The 23,557-nt window shown below is 42.4% G+C and overlaps 1 protein-coding gene across 1 annotated transcript in view; it reads left to right on the top strand.

Annotated features, from left to right (window-relative positions):
- Positions 1-7,235: 7,235 nt before the first annotated feature.
- Positions 7,236-23,557, top strand: part of LOC8040957 (beta,beta-carotene 9',10'-oxygenase) — a 115,359-nt gene continuing 99,037 nt past the window's right edge. Inside the window, exon 1 of the mRNA XM_040501238.2 lies at positions 7,236-7,281. Within this exon, the coding sequence (XP_040357172.1) occupies positions 7,236-7,281 (46 nt within the window). The remainder of the gene's footprint in view (positions 7,282-23,557) is intronic.

Here is a 23,557-nt window from a genome sequence, read left to right as displayed (position 1 = left end):
CCTGCAATTTCAAGTAAGGCTTCAGTTAACTGGAAACAGTGACTTTAAGTACCAAGACAATTGAAGTCTTGTAAACCCTGAGATGGGGAACGATAAAAAAAACGGATAAAAAATGGTTTACAAGATGTCGATTGATTACCAGCTCGCCTGCACTCTCTCACTGCTTACGATTGAAGTGTCGTTACTGCGAAGCGTAGCTCAATTAGAGGCTCTAAGTTAAACGCCTGACAATAACGTTCCCATGAAATCTTTTCATAAATATATACTCTAAGCGACTTCATTTTCTGGTTGGCTCTATATTTGACGGATTTGGCAGATTGTGAATTTCAGAAATATTTCGCGGGTACAAAGTATCGCGATTGAGAGTGGTACGATCTATCTATTCTATCTATTAGTTACTTTAACGTAATATATTTGTGGGAACTATTTTTCGCGGCATTTTTTCAATTCGTGACTTTCTCAAATAGTAAGTCTTCGCGAAAGTGACATCGTTGAGGGTATACAACAAATGTACTCTTAAATGAGAACTAATTCTTGCATGAATCGATTTCTGTCGGTTTAATAAAAGCACACATTGCTCGTAGTAGGTTCCCCGCGGACGCACGACGACATGCCCGAAAAAGGGGAAATGGAAGACAATGAACGATGTGTCTGCTGTCGCGGATGGATATCAGCATATCATCAATATTCATGGCGCCGTGCTAGCTGCTTGTGAATATGAATATCCCCTTTGACGTGCCATTAACGCCATAGCGTTCTTCTACGAGACACTTTCCCCTAGACGTACCACCGTATTTGCTGGAGTAGTAGGCGCACTTCTTTGGAACAAGGCCCTTGCGTCTACTTTCCCGAAGAACACAAATTCAGTAATAATTTCGGTCGTAACGTCAGCAGTAGGAGCGATGAGAGGGAGCCGCCGAAAAATCTCGCCGCCAATTGCTCTGCAAGATGCTTCGGTTTAGTTTGGTTGCACGGTCACTCGAGCAAGACTTTTTTTTTTTTTAACGTCACGTGCCCATACTTTGCTTTCATCACCCACTAGAGCTGGAAGACTCGTGCAGAATACTTCGCGTATGTGCTTTATATGCATATGTATATATTTAATTACCTGCAATCAGAGCGGTATAGAGAGAGAGTTTGGTCAATGGGCGTGACAGGGCGTGCACCAGACGCAGATATATGGGGCTTGACCAACCAGAAGGCGAAAGGTATTCCAAAGCGGCGTTTTTTTTCGCGAATTCGTTTTATTTTATTTCACGTGTTAGAAGTCAGAAAACAATGTTCAAGAAGTCGAACCTGATCGAATTTTTCCTAAAAGCTGGGAGGTTTGCCGATTCAGTTTAACTCACAGTTCGAGAAAAGTTCGAGACATCCGTATGAAGTCATTGACAGCATAAAAAACGCAGGTTGCCGCGATTCCGATTATGGCTATGGGGCCTGGATCGCGCCTCCAACTGGTGTGCCTAGCGTCTAATCTCGCCCATACACCAAAAGTGGTCCCCAAGTCGCAAAAAATCACGTCACAGAGGTAGACGTTCGCGCTGATTAGAGGAAGACAGCGGGTAGAGGCACAATTCTACCCACTAATCGTTCTAATCAGAGCACGGCACTCTGACCTCTCCGCGCGCGCTCTGATCTCCTCCGCTCCTTCGGTTTCTCACCGTTAAACCGGGCTCACGCTGCTCATACCATACTACAGAAGACAGTCTGCAAACACGAGTGACCGCAATATCCGTGTTTCGAATGCCGCGTGCCTACTTTTCTCCTTGAACTCATTACCCACGTGGCATTCGAAGCACGGATCTCGCGGTAACTCGCGTTTGAATCTGTGTGCAGACTGTCTTTTCTATGATGTATAAGCAGTGTGACCCCGGCTTCATACTCAAGAGTGGTCCCGATTCAACGCCGGTCATGCTCACGTTGCGGCTATTTTCGAGGTGTCTCGCGACGCTTTGCCGGCAGACTTTTCCGGCGGGTGCCGGAGGACGCGAATGCTGATCGCGCTTTTATACGACACCGTGCCTCGTTGCGTCGGGCATTAGGCGCCTTTTCGGCATTGTTGCTCGGCTCCGGTAAGAACCCAGTTGCCCCGGGCACAATGACAGGGAACGCTGACGCGGCGACCGTCGAAGCAGCGGACAGCCTCGCTGGCATTTCGCTGAGTAGGCCTGCAAGAGGTGAGCGCCTGCGGTCGATCAACTTTTATTATTGGGCAATCGGTGTGTACTACGAATATAGTTATCGCTCGATTCATCATCATTTTAAACATCTATATTATTCTATCGCTCATGCATCATAATTTGCAGGTGCAGTCGAGTAACTCACAGGCTGGTGTGCAAACTATGTTTAAGCAGGTTTGAGTGTATATATGAAGGAACTCCGCGGAATATAATACTCTATAATGGACACAAAAATAAGGTTCTGACAAAACTGTATAGAGAGTCGTTAAACTGAACCCACACTCCTCTGGGGCTACCGGGAAGGGAGGAATGTTTATCTCTCCTTTCCTACTGCCGGCGCCACGGCATTCATATTGAATGTGATTAAATACGCGGCTGTGCCTTTTTTATACACGCGGAGGCTTGTTTACCAATCCATCACTTACACAGCTTTATAACGGTATCTTAGCATTGTGGTACAAAGTCCCGTAGTTTTTCAGTGATTATTACATAAAATTAAAAAGTCCATCTCAGAATCGAAAATTGCTCGCAGGCTTGATTCTTCAGAAAAGTTCTTAACAGCTGTCTTTTGTCAAGGTACGCGACGTGACGGCAAATAAGTGTATGTGACGCTGCTTTTGATGTTTTGTTTTAAAATTATTGAAAAAATATGTTTTGTTATTAGTCAATATTGTTAAAAACCTTTATTTTTAGACACGCCTGAAATAAACAAGAAGCGGGTATATCATATCGAGCTAAAATATATTTATTTGCGCCTGCCGAAGATTTTGATCATGAACAGAGCGCGATACAGTTAGCAACAATGAGCAATTACCGATTTGTTTGTATATTTTATGACGAGCTTTTTAAGGAAACCTCTTATCATAACACGTAATGAAGTGATGAAGTCCTCATTAAGAAAAGCAACTTAAGTGGAAGGATCTGATACTAATCAATGAATAAAATGCTCACAAAAAAAAATGTTACGTCGTGTTCGAACTAATTGTGTCGCAATGTGTGCGCTCACTGGCTTCCCCGTGTATTTTTTTTGCAGCAAAACGACTATTTTGCACACTGTAAATGCACCAGGCTTACTACTCAAGAGAACAGAATTAACTTCACTGCATTTGTAATGCGAAATTAGTGTCCTCTTCTACAAATTCACCCAGGTTTTGTATCTCTTATAATATATCTTATAATTAGAGACTTTAAAAAATGTGAACGTTTAGGCTATTTAAAAACGAAATTAGGCTAAAACAATAACAAGACAAAACATTTTTTTCAGTAGTTTTTAATTGAGGTATACGCATCTACATCTTTGAGAGACAATTCCACCAAAACGTTTCATGATATTATTCATTTTCGCTTTTTATGCACGCGAAGCCTTTATTAATGGACGAAGAGCGTGTTGGTGCGGCTAAAGACTGACGAGAAAAGAATCACATCTTCCAAAGATGTGGTTCCCTCAAAGTTTTTATTGACCCTTTATAGAGACAGTCTGGACACCCTGCGAAGAGAGAGCATTCGCAAAAATGGGCAGATCAGATATAATTTACGAAAGTATAGTAGTGCATAAAGCATGCAGGCCGCGAGAAATTGTTAACTGCCATGACACGTCTTAGTCGCCTTTAATTTAAAAAGCTGAATGTAAAAGTAATTTCAAGCAAGCGGCATTAGTGCATACCATTAGCGGCACTAGTGCAAAAATTCTGAGGTTCGCGTTCTCTCCGAGAGGCGGGCCTAACTCTCGAAAACGTTTTTTTTTTGGCAGTTATGTTAACATACCTAAAATTAGACTCTTCTATAGCGCATAAAAAGTTTGGTTCACTTGAAAACAAAGAAACACAATATACGTTGAATATGTTTTCCTTGTTTCTTTTCCTTTTTAAAGCAGAATTCGTGAATTATTCTTCAAATAAAGCGAACGCCTATAAACTTACGCTTCAAACGCCCTTACACCCAAAATAGAGAGCAGAATTTAAAACGGGACTGAAACTTTTACGCCTCCGTTTAGTGAGCATGCAGATAAAATTGGCGCTCGTGCCAGTGCGCTGACGTTGTCTCCGCGGGATTCTTGGAGTTTTCTTGTTGGCATTGTGAAAATTTTAAGCGTACGTCTTCTACGGCAAAATATGATAGTAAACTATCTGAAAATATGTCCTGCTGACTGGGACAACAACTACCGAAATGCTCGTCAAACGATTCTGTCGGGAAATAACGACTCTTATCGTTTTAATACAGCACATTAGCAGCGGGCTTGAAGAGTGTTATGGCGTTCACGGAGGAAAATGTGGAAGGTAAATTTCGTACGCAAAGAATACATTGACTTCCACCCGAAATGGAGCGCAATTCACGCCCTCCAGACGAGTGGTGGCCGTTGAAGTCCCCTAAAATCATTATATGTAATCATCGTGTTATCGAAATCGTATTTAAATTAAGTAGGTAGGTTAGGATAGCGTAAATGATATATAAGAAAAGGTTTTCACAGCAGTCGTGTGCGTACTTGTCTTCTGCCTGTACACCCTACGTAAACCAAGTAATATCGGGTGCACACACACACACACACAAAAATAGTTGTTTTTCTTTTTTTTTTTTACCGCAAAAATAAATAACGCATAGTTTTTCACCGAGTCTCCGCCCAGTTGTAGCGCTAGGAGGGAGGGACCAGACGCCAATGTTCCAGAACTAACCCCTATTCGATTCGGAAGTTGTGAGCTATTCCCTGAAGCTTTCAATGAAAAAAATGATACGCGTTCCGGGTAGCGTTCACCAATCGTCGCCATGCATCCACTGGCTCCGTTGGTCGTCATTTCCTCATCGCAAATTTGCAATAACCGCTGATATCTTTTGAACTAAATGAACAGAAAGCTCCGATACTTCGATATTTTGTTCGGACCGCTAGCGCTACATCTGCGTAGAGAGTGAGCGTTTGACCTTGCGAAGTTTATTTATTCGGTGAGGAAAATACGGTTTCTCGTTTCTCCCAAACGCCCTGTACACGAATGAGAAGATAAGGTGCAATTAATTCCGCTCGCCAATTAATATCAGACAGAAACATGACTGCCCCTCATTTGTGCGGCGAGCGGAAGTTCAAAATTCTCGGAATTTCGCCCACTTTGAACGTTGGCAAGGCAAAACCAGCAGCTAAAATTGATCCTCGAGGCTACATAAAACATGTCTCCTTTGCAGCGGCCGGAAATGTTTCAGCCGCACCACATTTTCGGCGTTTCCAAGTTAATGGGATAATTTCTGCTGCTGGCTTCATATTTGAAGGGGTGAAAAACAAAAAAAGTGTGTGTGTGGGGGGGGGGGGGGGGGGGGGGGAACAACCGTAAAAGAATAAAAAATTATATTACTCGCTCTATTCATTTACTTTTTCCTGTCATCATCTGCTCCTTTTATCCCATCTGATTTATGCAACCTACCGCGTTCCTCCCCATTCGCCCTTGGTACTAGAAAAGAGGAGGCGAGATGCGTCAAGGGCGAGTCGTCTCTCAGGACACTACATTGGGATCCTCGGTTTTCGAAATCGAAGCAGATACGGACTCTATCGGTGTTCCGTGCCGTCGACGAGGGGGCTTGACAAATCGGGACTCGCCAAACTTTTGTTCGTCCACCCTATCTCATGGCGCCAGTATCGCTGTTTAAGTTACCCGAAACAAAATGCCAAGAGTTCGGCGTCCGACATTTGCGCGACGCAATAAAAAGAAAATGAAGCAAAAAGGCGGGCACAACAGCTTCCTTTATATTCGAGGCAAATCGATAACCTCTTTATTACCTATGTTTTGTTTGCCTTGCTACAACTTTCGAGTTTTTTTTTTCTTTTTTGCATTTGATTTTGCCAAGCATGTGCGAATTTGTTATAGGAGTAATAGATCGTCTTCAGAATAATCGCATGATTCGAAAATTATTATGTTCGCAGCTGCTGCTGACACTGAGAAGTTTAGGAATCGCCGTCTCGTAGATTCCAGTGGGAGAATAAGTAGAACTCGTTTTGCTTTTTGCTGATTCCAGCTCTCGAACTCTTCTCAAGAACCAGGAGCATGTTTCCAGTGCCAGTGTCTTCCTTTATAAGTGTCACCGTCGATTTTAAACAGCGCCGTTCAAAGGGTGCGATACTGGACACTGATCATAAGCTCCATTCTCGAAAGATAACGGCATTTTGGAGATGCAATGCTCACCGCTTGTAAATTGTTGTGCATGCACAATCATTTACTAGCGCCGAGCATTCCGGCGACGCTAATACTGATCCACCTGCCAAGTCTCGCATGAACAAATTTTTGAAGTGTGGTTAGAATTAGCATTCTTGCGATTCAATATGACTATTATGTACCTTGTTGTAATTGTTTAATTTTTATATAACATTTTTTTTTAATAGTTTGACGTCGATCCATTGTGCTGCAGCAGCGGAACTGAGCTCGCCAGTGTATAGAAAATTGCTTGGTTCATTTTGGAAGTCGAACAGTTTTCCAGCATTGTTATTTTGTTTTCGGAAAAGACTGATTCCTTATAACAACGCAGACGCAGTCATTTTTACACCATACAAAGGCATACTAATGTACGTATAGCTCTGACGCGCGGAAGATGCAAATGCATGCAAGCTGTGCCTATGCGAGTGAGTGGCGTGCGCACTCAGACCCTTGGAAGAAGACGTCCAGGGGCATTTCCTTTAAAAGCATCACTTCATAGTGGTGCAAAGACATCTTTCATTTCCCTGTTCTTCTCCGGGGTTCCTCAAGATCGAAAGAAAAAGCTCTCGCATCTGCGAATACTCACCTTGTCAGGCTGAACAAGCCGAGGCCGAGATGTAGTTTTTGCGAAGAGCGAATATGTTTACAAACAAATATAAATCAACGCAAATATACAGTCCCAGGCGTAACGCCATCCTTCCCAGTAGAAAAAAAAGACAAACAGGGAACTTTTTGTTGTATTTTCTTTGTTTTTTACTTTATATTTCTGCTAGAAGGAAGTTTTCTTCCTTCCTCAGAATTTTTCAGCGGATAACCAACTTAGGGACGTGGGCGACACAAAATTTTCATTTTCCTGTTGCCCGACCAGTGACAGAAACATACCAAGATGTGCAAATGCAATCGCGAAGACTACGAGCGTGTGTTCAAAAAAGGTAAAAGTGCAATACAGCCGTCGAAAGCCACGTTGTTAACCGAGAAAACATATTCAAAAGTATAGTCGGTCGTCTGGAAAATCTAGGAGGATTCTGAACATCTATCATTTTGAGGCTTGCACGCGAGATTGGGACTTTCCTTTTTGTTTTTATGTTTTCTTTCCCGTAACATACAGAAACTGATGAAAATATTGGGCCTCACTTCCTAGTGCTCCGCGCGGAGGGGAGTCGGTGGCCGCTAACAAATATGTAAAAAGGGTTCGATTGGCCGAGTACGCTAGCGCACTGCAGCTCAGGCAACACCACCCAGACTGATCCAAGCCCGTACGCAGGCATTTCAACGTCATCACAATGAGATGGAGTGCAGACGCAGATTGGACACAAGGGCTGAGTCAGCATTCGGCTGGGTATCGGGTCCAATCAGTGCGTGGAAGGACGCCAGGCGTCGAGTTTGGGCCCAATTGCCAGGTGTCGTTATGTAGGGGTGGAGGAGGCTGCCTTGATCTAGGCGATGTTGACTACAGGGAATGTGAAATAAGACGTCAAGCTCTCAATCCCTTTCCATCTGAAGGATCATCGTACTTTCGTGCGGCCGTCTAACCACTACCGCGTGATGCACGTTACATACCCCAGATTAGCTGTCGTACTGCGCTAGCTGAATTTCTCCTCTACGACGTGAAAAAGTGTGGACTCTTTTCGAAGGTAGACCAACATCATCCTGTATAAGCATTCACGTCTAATTTGCTTATTTTTTTTTATCAGTGCCTGCTGCAGTTTAGCAATTTTTACATACAAAACTTGTATATAAAACATTCCCAGATGCTTATTTCTTCAAATGCCATCAACATACTCCCCCGGTCTGTATGACCATTTCAATAACTTTATATAAGGAGCGTAGTTTTTTGTGTTTTTTTTTCTCAATTTGACAAGAAATTTGCTAATGGTGTGCAGGGTTTTCTCCTCAAAGGACTTGGCGCTCATGGTTCGTCCAAGCACTTTTGAGAGCGCTAAAAGTCGACGGTTCATCCTGGCCCACCATTCGTAGCCGCTGCTCTTGCCGTCGACGTTCCCTAAAAAAAGATTCACACTTGAGCAGAGGTCTCAAGCTTATTTGAGTGTAGGGGCCAGATAGCCCACCCCTCGAAAGGTCGAAGGTCAACCTACAAAAAGCTAAAAAACAACAAAGTTTTGTAACACACAAAAAATGATTTTTTTTTTGTACATTTGCAGTTTTGATTTTGACATCTACAGCTTGGATTTGTTTATATGGCTATTCCGGGCCCTTGCCTGACGCGATCATTAAAATGGAACCACTCCTACGAGAGATAACACACTGTCGTTTCTGTTGATCAATTCACCCAGGAATTAGTCGAGGTCAACATGTCTCAAAAGAGAAGAAACTCTCTTCATATGACATTTCCTGCTTTCCTAAGAAGCTTTATAGCAGCAGTCTGAGAAAATACTTTTAGTTTATAAACTAAAGGAATTTTCTCACACTGCTGCTACTAACCTTAAGATTTTCGGCCTCTCAGAAAATATTACCCCTATAATTGTGATATCTCCTGAAGGCGAAAATCACAACCTCCAAGCTTAACTTTGACAGTTGCTCAGCTGAGCGAGAATTTGTGCAGCCGAAGTGCGTCCTTGTGCGAAGTGCTCGCGCTTGCAGCCTAGTAGTGGAATTGTTTTACAGGTTACTTCCGTAACAAAAATCTGAGAAGCAAAAGTTAAAACAAGACGCAAGGCAAATAGAAACAGAATATTACAAGCTATTTAAATACATTATAAGAGCAGAGTTACGTCTCTAGGGAAAATAAATTGACAAAATAGGATCATCATAGCGCATGTCCTTCCTAGCGCTCAAGGCATGCGAACGGAATCTCGCAGCCGGTTGTCTGCGGACTGCGTCCCAGCGAGTACCACGGCGCATGCGTCTCGCGGGCCACGTGTTTGAGACCCCAGCACTTGAGCATACGACCTCCCACATCTTGAATCCCTAAACATCAGCTGCACACTGTAAACAGTACCCGATATGTACTCGGAGACTTTACGTATAACATAGGTGACATTTAAACAGAATTTATGATGCAATATATGTCTTGATTCAGGCAGTTCTATATCTTTTAGAAGTTAAGAGGAGAACCTAAGACGTAGAGAAGAAACGATAGGAGGATACGTTCGTAAAACCAGGCATCATAGCATAAGCTCCCAGAAATAGTCTGCGACGATGAGGCATGCATCGTGCATCCGAGGAAACTGTAAATTTTGTTTGTTTGTTTCTTTGTTTTATTTGCACACAAGGTCTCTAAGATAATTTGTGTTCAATGTTCCTGTATCTCCTCACTATCATGCCCTAGACAAGCGAGCTTATCAGCAGTTACGTTTTCATAAGTGCCACTGTGTTCGAGAACCCACTGAAGCGGGAAGTTACCCTTCTCAGTGGCCTTTGATATTTGCTGAATAATACGGTACAAAAACATATAGTCGGAGGGTTACGTGCGCTCATGGCTTGCAAGGCAGCAGGGGATAAGTTTTGGAGTCTCTACAGACCACCTATCTTTGTGCCCTACTCAACCAATCAAGGAATTAATCATTCATTTTATTTATGACCCTGAAGTTAACGGAGCACCTAGACAAGAAGCGGCAAGGGGCAGCTTGACGTGGATTGGGCCCAACGGAGTCTGATTTGATTAACAGAGTTGTCTTGAGAAAGAGTTGCTTTGGCAAGAAATCTGCGATTACATGTTTGTCTGACGTCTAGCCTTATTAGTCACCTAAAGTGGTAGGGAAAGTTCATTGGGAGTCACGAACGCAACGGAATGTTTAACTTTTTTTTTTTTTTGAGCGATTACGAAATTGAGGAATTTCGCAGAACTAGGCTATGGCTTTCCCCACCTTTGACTGCGCTGCGTAAAACTTGCGAAACGTAGCATATAAGAACTCATTATTTTCTTTAGCTCACTGTGACCACGCAGTCTTGCAGCAATATCCCTTGGCTATAACCACGCTTTCATCAGCCCAGGACTTTCCACAACTGTATTTTTTCCCTAACTTCATTAACCTCCATCACCAAATTTTAAAATAGAAAACTAAATAAAAAAACAACGTCATCGGTATTGCAAGCGCGGCTTTACCCGTTGCTGCTTGACGATCGCGAGTAGCAAACCAAAGCCATAACAGAGACTATAGCTATAATAAGAGTTGAAAAAATAAATATAATCCTGCCTCGTACCGAAAGGAAAAGTCTGGGCGGTTAAAGGTGTTCCCTGGAGAGGCGTTTGAAATATATAGCGACGAAACCGGCGCAACCCCGTGGAGCGTGGAGCGAGAAGCGCAGGAGAACAAAGGAAGACGTTGGCATATGCTCGAGACTAGAGATAGGCCGAGCGATCTTTCGAGCTTTAAAGTCGGAGCGGTCCCCCACCGAAAGAAATGCTTTTAGGCCCAACGGAGCTCGGGCTTTTAAGAAAAGTACTCTCCTCCCACGTGAGAGACACTTTAGGATCGCCTGCAAAAAAGTGATAGTATATATTAGGCCTCTGGGAAAGGCAGGGCGTGAGAGCAGCGGAAGTCCACCATTTCGAGCTCTTGCTTTGGGATTTCCTTTTTCAGGCGTTTTAGACGGAGGAAACATTGGATACCTCGGGTTAAAAGCCTTGTGGAATTCTGAATTTGCGACTTTTGGGTTTATTGCGGGATGTACAGTTAAACCTGCGCAAAAAATGATTTTGACGGTTTTGATGGGAAAAATTGGACCAATAAATATTTAACAAACTAAACGGTGTTTTTTTGTTTTTTTTCTGGATATTTTGGGAGCATGTGCTAGAGAAATAGCGAACCGACGTGGCGGAGAATATTTGCATGTCTCACTATACGATTCACAGGAATCCAGCAAACAAAGGAGCATCAACAAAATATATTCGTATTTTGTAAACCACCTTCTTTTGCTTTTTCATTTTTTTCTTCTTCTTATGTGTCGCTTGTTTCCAGTGTTGGCGGTACAGCGTTACAAGTAACGACGTTACCAGTAACGGGCTACCTTTTTTTTGTAACATAGTAACTTACATTTTCAAAACACTAACAGGTAACGTACTAACGTTATTTACTTATTTTTTTAACGGGTAACGTAGTTACATTACTCGCTACGTTTTATTCCCAAGCCCTAAAAAGGTACACTCACATTTTTTTCTTCTTTCTACACATCTTTTTACATTAAGTTCAGAGGCAGCCGACGCTACGAGCTGATGGGACCAATCAAACAACGTCAAAAGCGCACCATCTTGGTGTTCGGTGCGTTTACGTTCGTGTTCTATCAACGCTGAACCAATCATATGCAGTAAAAACCGATCGACTCTCGCCTTTGACCTTGCTTGATTGGTCCCTCGTTAGCTCGTTGCGTTGGCTGCTTCTGGACTTCAGTCGAAACGAAGTATACACGCCAAGTCATTAATTATGACCACTTATTTCAAATACCTCCAAACTCTTGCCTGTCCTTTCCTCGCGCAAAAAAACGTCTCACTTTAGAAAACAATCCAACACCCCCGCCCTTTGTCCCTGTGGAAAAGAACGCGGTCACCAAAAATCGCTGTTACCGTCAATTTATAAAAAAAGAAGTAACGCAAATGTAACTTGGGCTACTTTTTATCGGTAACGATGATGCTAACGCCTTCCTTTTATCTTGAGGTAACGCAGGTCGGTAAAGCGTTTCTTTATTAATGCGAAAGCATTAACCGTCCCATGGAGCGGAACCGGCGGCGTCTGTAACCGCTGTAGTAACCGCGCAAAGTGTGCAAAAAATTCCCAGCGAAACGGTTCCTAGATAGCCATTGGCTGGGACGCGTCATAGTTCCAAGAAACGCCACCAGAAGCCCTCTTCCTGGCGCTCCGGCCGTCGTTCTTCTGTCAGTCGTCGCCGGAAGGGCAAGGGGGGGAGGGGGGGGGGGGGCTGCGGTTGCCTCTGCTCTTTTCGACGTCAAGGAACATAACGGCGCTTGAGCTATCTATGTGGTCGGCGGCCGTAACCTCAGAGGTAGCCAAACGTGGCCGTCCACGCCAGTACACCGCGGAAGAACGACATTCATGCTTTCGCATTCACAACTCATAAGTAATGCTTGTTGTTGTTACAACGTTCTTTATTGCCCTGTTATACATATATATATATATATACATTATCCTCGGATTTTTTTCGCACGTGACGAGTAACGTATTTCGTTACTTTCTTTCGGTTACGCCTACAGCACTGCTTATTTTTAATACCTCTGTCGACTCCGTTGCAACAGACAAGAGCTTCGGAATAACAGGCATTGCTGATATATTGCTGGTCCAACAAACGCTGCATTCTTGTGACGAGCTCTATAAATAGAAATAAAAATATGCTGCTTTGAACCAGAGTTGGGCAGTATCGCGATACAAATGTATCGCGATAGTATTTCAGAAATACATTTTGTATCTGTATTTCTGTATCGCGATACATTTTCTCCGCCAGTATCTGTATTTCTGTATCGAAATACATTTTGAATCTTCCTTTGTATCGCGATACAATCAGGGTGAAATGTATTTCGTTACATTTTTTGAGAAATACTCCCCCCCCCCCCCCCCCCCCCCCCCCGGAAAAAAAAAAAAAATCAGAATGCTTTTTTTCACTTCTGAGGGCACCAGGGTCAGGGAGATGCTTGGGCATTGTTACCATGCTGACCAAGGTTTCTTCCGTTTCTCCAAACTATTTTTCTATGCGTCCTCTTCTCTCTTCTGAGAAGTGTTGCGTAGTACGGCGACTCGAACCAGGTGGCGTGCCAGGAGTGGAGTCAGAGCATCTTGTGCCGCAGGTTTTTAGGTAGGGGTTTCTTGAGTCATTGTTTGCTGGTATCCAAAGCTCGCTGCTAACCGTCTCTCTTGCCTTAGCGTACACAGTACACCCAGCCGGAAAAGCTGAGTCACAGTCCGTTGCAGCACGAGCCTGACGGTAGTTGGCTTGAAATAGTAGGATGACTTACCCAGTGAAGTTCAACACATATTCGAATGCGTCTGCGGCTGCGCCCGTAATATTGCACGGCTCAAGGGTACGTCATCAGCCGACGTGAACGTGACCCGCTGCTCTGGTGATCCGAACCCAGGAAGGAGCTCAGACGTGGCCTCGCTGTGCTGACCCAGACTTTGTACACCTGCGACTCGTCTCGAGCGCGCCGTTTCTCGGAGAGCTCGCACCTGTGCCGGTAATATCAGGTCGCCATCCATGAGGTTTCTGTTCGGAGTATGCAAGACGAAACTTGAGGACTGCAATTCATGCGCTGGTGGTGGAGGGTCGGCAGGAAGGACTCTCACAACAGGGATGCACGGTATCGTTTTTTCAACCGTAACAGAAGATAAGACAGGTGTTTCAGAATGCTTCAGGTGGTCTACTATTTTGGAAAATTCCAAATGACACGGCCTGCACGATCTTCAACCAGGTAACCTACAACGAAAGTACGTATTGTCCTTTCATACAGCAGCGTGGTAAAGTTTCATGTTCAAGGCCACACGTACAGATAAAAAATACCAGTTCATCCCACCGTGACGTCATGTGATAAACGTTGGCAGTTGCACAATTGGACAGGGCGTGGTGACACTTTGATGTGATTTAGAATGACATAAAATTTATTTAGAGGTCAATGACTTTTCGCATCCCTCGTCAGACAGACAGGATGTCAGCTAAGGGATCGCGGTCAGTCCTTGATGGACGTTTTTTCGAGCCCATTGAAGACTCCTCGTCGTCCGAATTCACTACCTTCAAGGCAAGGTGCCAAGCCTACGGGAAAGTAATTTGGGGATCAAAAACTTGCGCTTCAAGCTTCATCTTAGTTGGCGTCTCAAACAAATGTGAAAAATGTATTGCAGTATCAGTATTTCTGTATTTGTATTTCCGCCCTCCCTAAAATGTATCCCTGTATTTGTATTTCCAAATACTTTTTGACTCTTTTTAAGATGTATTTCCGATACGTATCGCGATACACTTTTTCAGATGTATTGCAGTATCAGTATTTTAGCTACTATTTTACTGTATCCCAGTATTTGTATTTTCAAATACATTTTTGAGTATTTCTGCCCAACCCTGCTTTGAACTTCCTATTGATACAGTCTGGCGTAGATGCATGAATATACTTCAACGCTTCCCCCAGTTGTAAGCAAGCATGGTTTGTTTGTTTAATGGTTTTGTTATGTTTGCGTTCTTAGCTTTCAATGATACAAGAAAATGGACCGCGACGCTTTCTGAATACAGAGAGCGTCCAAGCCCTAACGAACGTATTTTGGCACTGCCCCACAGTTCCGATGGCCGTTCTGCACAATATGAGATCGCTTTCAGAAACGTTCTCAAAGGTTAGATGTGCTGCACCATTCAGTCTCACGTGGCCGCCAAATATGCTCTCCCCTTATACATTGCGTACAGGTTCCGGAAAATCGGAACCTGCACACAGGAGGCTCGAATGTTCACCTAAGTGTTCATTTAAGTGGTGAATTTTATCTTGTGAAATTTCAAGGCGTAGTTCTTTTTCTGCAAAAAGTGAGACCAACAAACTTGTCAAAGTCAACGGCGGATGTGCTCGCAGACGATCGAGTTGGCGATGAATGTAACTTGTGGCGCGATATCCCGAAAGGCGCCGTGAGCAGACGACATCCTTTCTCGTTGGCTCGCGGCGCCTTTCGGAAGATGGCGCCACAAGTAACACTCATCGTTAACTCGGGCGTCTGCGTACACATACGCCATTAAGTTTGACAAGTTCGTTGGTCTCACCTTTTTATAGATTGAAAAGTAAGCCTTGGATATTTCACAAGATAAAATTCATCACTTCAATGTACATTTTGGTGAAAGTTTGGGCCTTCCCTGTGCAGGTACCAATCTTTCCGGCACGTTTTAGAGCGTAAGATTCACTGTGTGCACCCTGCACAAGGGACGCGCTGATTTGGCGGTCACGTTAGACATGGCTGCTGCAGCAGCTCTAAGCTCTCGCAAAATTCCAGCAGGCGATCTTATATTGTACGGAGCGGCGCTGGGAACTTTCGAGTAGTGAAAATAAACGCTCTGCAGGACTTCGGCGTTCTCGGTATTCAGAAAGTGTCGTGGTCAATATTCTGTTATCATTGTAAGCTCTGAACGCACGAACATAGACACACACGTACGCGCGAGCACACAAACACACACACAAACACACACACACACACACTCATAACATAATACGAACAAATCAATGACTATCCGTACTTTGTTTTGTGTGGAATTTCGAAAAGTTAAGGCAAAACACGTTTTTTTTAAGAATATATATTCATAGGTACTTTTTTACGTGCCTTGCATCGTATTGACGTAGTGTGTTAAGGGAACGGCGGGGGTGGCATATATTTATGGAGTGGTCTAGTGCTTCATCTTATTACTGGCCGAAAGATAGTCTCCACAGCTCTCCCACGGTGTGTACGATACTTTCAAAAGCGCTGAGCACATGGCATACTTTTGAAATACAGTATACGCATGTAAGAACATTCGCTCAATCAAAGTGCATTTAGAGATTACGTTCTACCTTTCTCATTTTCTAGTATACTGTACATAATTATAGGGAGTATTCCCTAGACGCCATATTTGTGGGTGCTGTTTAGAGCGCATGCTTAGAACGAGCTCACATCAATAGGCTGCTAAGACCGGCACTTTTGATGGTGCGGAATGCACGTTGCAAAAGAACTGTGGAAGCTCGCCATCAGCACGCGCTCAGCATTCGCGCACACAGCTATGACCGCCAGTGAATAACCCCTATCGTTACTGAGTGTAAGCAAGCGTGCGTAATTTCGGATTCTACACACTCTAAAAAAAAGCCCGTGTGTCCACTTTCTCGCACAACTCTCGGAAAGCCAATCACCGCAACTTACGGAGGCCGCTCAGAGAATGACGATGCCGAAACATATGTTTAGACATATGTTTCGGCAAATATCCTATTTCCATTAAACCAGTTCATTAATACGTTTATATCATTTTGAAATATTGTTACTGCAACTTCGTAATTTTCATGTGGGAGAAATAAGGCCGTATCATCCGCATACATAAATAATTTCGATTGCAAATTGAGTGTGCCCAGGTCATTAACAAAAATATTAAACAACAAGGGAGCTAATGATGATCCTTGCGGTATTCCATAATTTACCATTAAAGTTTTGCTCAAATAATTCTTTATCTTAACTCTCTGCGTTCTGTTAGAAAAATAGCTCTTAAAGAACTGAAAAAAAGGTCCTCTCAAGCCCAAAGCAAAGAGCTTCTGAAGCATTTTTGAATGGTCAATTGTGTCAAATGCCTTTGACAGATCTAAAAACAATGATAAACCAATGTTATTTTCATCCAGAGTTTCGTTCACAACATCAGTGAAATACTCAAGAAGCGATGTTGTGCTTTTCCCTTTCCTAAAACCGTACTGCTCTTTATTAATTAAATCAAATTTATGACAGAAAGAGTTTATTGTGTTCGCAATGTGCTTCTCCATTATGTGGGAGATTACTGGCATAATCGATAGGGGTCTGTAATTTCCTACATCTTTTTTTATTTCCTCTTTTAAATAACGGCCTTACAATCGCACTTTTAAGCCCAGCTGGAATAACCCCCGTCTCGAATATGCCATTTAGAACAGATAGTAACACATCCTTTAGCTTATCAAAATTATGTACAATATCTCTTAAACGAATCTGGTCAATTCCTGCAGACTTTTTTATCGACATAGTGTTTATGATACAACGCAAAAGTGCTTCAGTAATCAAAGGCAGATATGCCGACTCCAGGTTGTGTGCTAGATTTGATATCCCGGTTTGCTGCTGGAAGTTCATTTTAGCTTTAAGTTCCTCAACATCGGTTGCAAATTTATTACTGAATGTTTCACATAACGATACCCAATCAGCTGATTCACCGAAGTTTCTTGCGATTGTATCATCAATGCTTTTTTTTTTCTTTTCCTGTTAGCTCATTTACTAGGTTCCACGCTGTTTTAGCGTTACCTTTAGTATTATTAAATTTTTCTTTATAGTAACTGCGTTTTGCAAATCTGAGTTTAGCTGTCAGCTTGTTCCTTACTGAACGGAATTCATCTTTTAAGGACTGATTTCCCGGATTTTGTTTACACCTAGTCCATAGTTTGTCCTTGAGTCGACACAGCTCTAGTATGTCACTGTTGATCCATACTTTACCCACACTTCTCTGTTTCAGTCTGATAGTTTTCTGGGACTTTTTGTATATATTAGAGAACACTCCAACCATAGTTTCATATATGCGAGTGTGAGGAAGATGCTCTAAAGAGTTCCAGTCGAATTCTGAAATCAATTTATCTACATTCTTGTTGTCCAATATTGTTATTTCTTTTTTATCATTTTTATTTTCTGCAGCTATGTTATCCAGCATTGCGACACAGACAGTAAAATAGTGATCAGAAAGCTTTTTACGAACTACACCAGCCACTATGGACATGCAGTCTAGTCTGACCAATACATGATCAATGCAACTTTTTGTTATTTTGTTTCCAAGATGCTCCTCTCTGGTGTAGTCCGCAATCAAGTTTTCAATACCAAAGCCTGCTAACATGTCAAGATAGTCATTGACGCCACTTTTTGAAGCATTTCTCACGTCTATATTAAAGTCCCCGGCTAATAATAAAGCTTTACACACATTTAAATTACTTAGCATATCCGAGAACTCAATAATGAATGATCCCACATTTAAATCAGGAGGCCGATAAACAGCACAAACTGTAAATGAAACCGTCGGATTACTTACTTCAACCACTAACAACTCTGCCTGTGTAATGATTATATTAAGCTGATTGGTTAAATAGTTATCATTTATGAACATTACGATACCTCCTCCTTTACGGCCTTGTCTACAAGCTTGATATCGATGAAAGCCCTCTAAAGTGAACATCTCACAAGTTTCTTCATCAACATTTACTTCAGTAAGAAGTATCACGCTAAGCTCAGTCAATCTATCTGCAAGATAAATGTTTAATTCATCCCAGTGCTTTCTCAAGCTCCGAATATTAACATGCAACAAGTTTAGACCAATAACACCGTTTTTATTCTGAAGAGCGGACTGTACGAACGCGTCCCACTCTTGAAAAGACTGATACGTCCCTGCCATTTATCTTATCTTGTTATGGTCATTTTCGTTCTCGATTCGTATGACAGGACTGGTTTCTTTTTTTTTAACGAATATCTTTCCGTTGCGCGCCCAAACAAATTTGTAGTTCTTTTCCCTGGCCTTGGTCTTTGTGCTCCAGAAGAGGTTTTTCAGTGTCTTTGTCAAGTTTTCATTTACATATATCCCTTCCTCTTTCAAGGAAAAACGTTGCTTGATCCACATGTCCCTGGTGCTTCTCTGGGTGAATCTGACTAAAATGGGAGCGATTCTCCCCTCTCTGGCCCTGAGTCTATGTGCCGTTTCGATGGTTTGACTTGTTGGAGGTGGGAGGTCAAGTTTCCTGGCTAGGTCAGTCACAACCTCTACCAAGTTTTCGTTTTCACTTCCTCTGACCCCATGTATCTCAATGTTTTTACGCCTTGAGTACTGTTCTGCGTTGTCAATAGCAGTCTTGAGGCTCAGGATTTGGTTGTCCCTTTCAAGAATTAGTGCCTCCAGATGGTTCGTTTTCTTGTTTAGCTCCTCGATGAGTTTTGCCTGACTTTGGGAGTTTGCAAGTATCTCCCGATACTGCGCCGATAGCTGGTTGACGGTTGTTTCCACTCCCTCAACCTTTTTCTCATTTTCATTTAGTTTTGTGATAATGCTGTCATACTTCGGTCCATGCGCTTCTAAGGTTTTCTCAATTTTTTCTATCCTATTCAGCACTGTCACCAGAGTTGAGTTCATTTCAGAAATTTTTGCCGTCAAAATGTCGAGACCAAGTCCATACGAACTATCAGTCGCTTCTTTACTTGGCCCAGATACGTCATCGTTCGACCCAACCGACTGCCTTTGACGGTGGAGTTTACAAGTGTTACAACTCCAAGAGTTCAGATCTACCGGTGACATATCTTTCAATGCTTTTTTCCCAACGCCGGAACACTTGCCGACGTGATACTTGTTTCAACATTCCGCACATTTTAAATGAAGACAGTCAGGTGACACGGCTTTAAGGCAAGCTAGGCAATCGCTTTCCGACGACATGTTACATACAGGGCAGTCCAGCGGAATGTTAAAGAACCTACAGTAAGGAAAAAATGTCGGAACCTTACCTAAAAGAGCAAGGCGACAGCGTTACACACTGCAGTTCTCATTCCGCCGGACTGCAGCCAGCCAATGCAAAACGTCACGCTTGCATTGCTTAATGTCACAACTCAGACCGCGTTTTTTGGTCTAAACATGTTTCGGCATCGTCATTCGCTGAGCTGCCTCCGTAATTTGGAGTGATTGGCTCTCAAAGTGTTGAGCGGGAAAGTAGACTCACGAGTTTTTTTTTTTTTTTTTTTTTTTTTGTTTAGAGCGCAGAGTTTTACACAATCACTGAAATGAAGATGAGATAAAAAAGAAAAACAGTGCTTCGTTCGCGTTCAGTGTTTGTCACAATAACGCTCTATACGTCATTTTATTAATAACTCCGTGTTTGTGTCTAGGTATGGCATGCAATCTGGTGCTTTCTATGCACGGTTAGTGTGAAGTGGACACTCGGACACTTTCAGTCGTCCGAAACGCGTCGGGGTGTACACAAAAATATACGAGGCAAAGGAAACGACAGCTTCCGCCATAACCTCGCTACCACGGTGGTTCCTTCTGAACAGAGACCGAACGTGTCTGGTATTCCCAGAGTCGTGATTACCTGCATGTCGTAGCGACTGTGTGCGAACTATAGCCTCGCTGCCCTATCAGACGACGTGCCGGTTCACTTGTGCAAGCGAGACGACCTTCATTTCCGGCAAACCCTGGGGCTATGTCGATATGCCCATTCGAGCAGCCCCAGGGCCTTTCTTCGAACCCCAATTTTCCCTCCTTGGCTATGTATTTTTATTTCGGTGTGTTTCCCTTTTCTCCTTTCTTCTGAATACTTTGTGCGGGGTCGATTTCATTTGCAGTGTTGTTGCTCAGCGTATTCTTTGATTTCCCGAGCGTCAGGCCAAAGTTTCCTTGTGTGTTCTTTATCGTGAGAAACGTTGCAGCATTCACCGAAAAGACTTTTCGCGGTTCGCTAATTTTTATTATTCAGGTTTGTACTTCGTTCTATTTATATTTATTTACTTCCATTTATTAAAAAAATACAGCCGATGACATAGAATTGACGTAATAACGGTAACACCGACTTAATGGGATATGCTATAATATAGGAAGACACAACAGCTTCAAAATAACGCAGATAAAAAAAAAATCGAGGCTGTGTTTTTGCGATGCTTTGTTGCAGACAATTTGGAAATGCGATGCCATTGCTCTTCCGTATATTGCTCTTCTTCAATGAAGGCCTCACTCCGCTGATTAAATTGAGACGAACCCTATAGCGGATAACAAAATATCGAAGATCCGCAACGCTTTCTTCGATATAGGTGCTTTTTCTTTTTGTTGACCTTTTTATCTGCTAGACATGTAGCGTAGTCATTGCGACGGCATATGCCATGCCTTGTTCGAAGGCCAAAGGGCCTTTTCTTTTTTCTGGCGTCTCATTGATACGACGAACACGCTCAGCCTGCGTGCGCCACCGTTTTCTCCTCATTCGACTCCTCTTACTTGAGAGGCAGTGGGAAGAAGATCGGAGCACTTCTGGCGAGCGTCTCACTTCTATCGTAAAATGGGAGCCAACTGCGACACGGGCTTATCCACCGGGACAAACTGCGTATCACGTCAGCCCTCGTCCGATGAAAGACATGCGGAACCAAGTGGAAACCACGCGGAGCAACCCGTAACCCGCGCATGCGAGTAATGAAAAGAGGAGAAGAGGAGCTCAAATCGTGTAATGTTACAGTCGAAAATTTCCCGGAAAAGGAAGGAGGGGGGGGGGGGGGGGGGGGGGGGGGGGTTGCTTTGCTAAATGATTACGCGTTTAAAATTTGTACTTAACCTCGATGCATTGCACAAAACTGATTCACTAACAATGCGTCGTGTGTTTGTGCAGACATAATAAAATATACTATCAGCAGTAAATAAGAGAACTAACCTTGAATTTCTTTTCAATCAGTTTAGTGGTCTTTTTGATGTTATTGTGTTCACCGAGACTTGGTACACCGATAATTTTGATATCTTTTGTTTACCATCGTATGAGACTTACGTTTTAAATGGTACTTTAAAACGCGGGGGAGGATTAGCTCTCCTAATAAAGGAAGACATAAACTGTGATCTTCTAAGCGACTACTCCTTTATCACGAAGGATGTGAAAGTATCGTGTGCGAAAAAACCAGAACATTTTTGCTGTTGTTTACCGCGCACCAGATGGTAGCATTTCGGCATTTTTTTGAATTTTTTATATCACTTTTGAGTTTTATAAACGAGGGTCATTATAACGTCATTTGTGGTGGTGACTTAAATATAAATATGTTTTCTGATTGTGTAACGAAAAAGGAAATGAAGAGCCTTGTTGGCGTGCAAGGTGTATTAATACAATCATTAATCCCACCAGAATTACTTTGCCCTCAACAACTATTTTGGGCTTATTTATAACAAATTATCACCTAGATATAGTAAAAAGTGGACTAATTAGCTGTGACCTGAGTGACCATCTTCCAATATTTTTACAGGTGCAATATAATCTACGTAGGAAGACATTAAAAAACCAATCCATATTTACTCAAAATGTAGAAATCAACAGCCTCGGCGCCTTTAGACGGGACGTAGCAGCTATAAATTGGGAAGCCGTGCTCTAGCAAAGTACTGCCGACGATGCTTATAACACATTTCTAGAACTGGTTCTTCAATTGTATAGACGTCACTTTCTGTCGAAATCCATAAGACCATCCAGAAAGATTCGAAAGCCGTGGATAACCTACGCCATGTTCAAAAAGGATTCGCAGAAAAGATGCTCTATATATACCATTTCTTAAAAACGGCGATCCAGAGACGCTCTTCAAATTTTCAAGACTTATCGAAACAACCTAAATAAAGAACTAAAAAAATGCAAAAAAAAGAACAAAAAAAAAAAACGTTACTACTTTTCCCTTTTTTCTGCATCAAGTGGTCGCACCGATGTTATGCAGAAGCATCTAGGTACTTTGGTTAAGGGTGCTCCTGTGTCAAACACCATTGAAACGTCACTGTACAAAGGTGTTTACGTAACCGGTAAAGGCTTAGTAAATGTGTTTAATGGTCATCTTGTAAATCTAGGTAGCACTGTCGGTGGTTCCGACTCCTGCGAATATATTCAGCAAAGGAACTGCAATTCTATTCTTTTAGCCAATTAAAAGCACAGAAGTTAGTAATGTGATAATGCAGCTAATATAGTGATCATGTGTAACCAACTAGCCCAACAGATGATATTGATAAAATAGTGCAACTTGTGATGTCGATGAAATGCAAGTTCGTCCGATTAAATACGTCATCGATATAATTGATCCCGTGTTAACGTATATATTTCATCTTTCTTTTCAAACGAGTGTATTTCCTACACGAATGCAGATAGCAAAGGTGTCTGTTTTATATAAAAAACGGCGATAAAAATGACCTAGACAATTATAAGCCCATTTCTAGATTGCCCGGTTTTCTAAAGCTTTAGAGAAATTAATCTATCATTGTTTAGTAAACTTTTCAAAGAAATATAACCTTATTACCTCTTCTCAATTTGGTTTCAGGAAGGACTGTTCTACTGAAACAGGGTTACTTACTCAAAAAGAATTCATTTTGAAAAAGTTTGAAAACAAAAAAAAATAGTCCTAGGGTTATATTTAAATTCCAGGAAATCATTTGGCTGCCTAAGTCATGATGTCTTATATAAAAAAAAAAAAAGAACTTGAAATGTTTGGTATCCGTGGACAGGCACTGTTGCTTTTACAGTCCTACTTGCAATATCGTAAACAACTTGTATGCATGAACAGTTACTCATCCACGGTAAAATCCATCACCTCAGGTGTTCCGCAAGAAAGTACTTTAGGACCCCTTTTAACTTATACGTAAACGACATTGTTAACGTTATCAGGGAAGCAAAATTTGTTAACTACGCGGATGATACTAGCATACTTTTTCTTCCGAAACAGGTGATGACTTAATAGATATGGCCAACCACACTTTATCAAAGATAAAATCCTGGAGCGATTGTAACTCTATAAAGGTAAACATTAATGAAACAAAAGCAATAATGTTTTGTCCCAAAACAGG

The sequence above is a fragment of the Ixodes scapularis genome, unplaced genomic scaffold, assembly GCF_016920785.2.
Source record: "Ixodes scapularis isolate PalLabHiFi unplaced genomic scaffold, ASM1692078v2 PGA_scaffold1__304_contigs__length_218370807, whole genome shotgun sequence".
In the NCBI taxonomy this organism is placed as follows: Eukaryota; Metazoa; Arthropoda; class Arachnida; order Ixodida; family Ixodidae; genus Ixodes; species Ixodes scapularis.
Note: the sequence above shows the minus strand (reverse complement) of the source record. Positions and strands in the feature narration are given on the sequence as shown.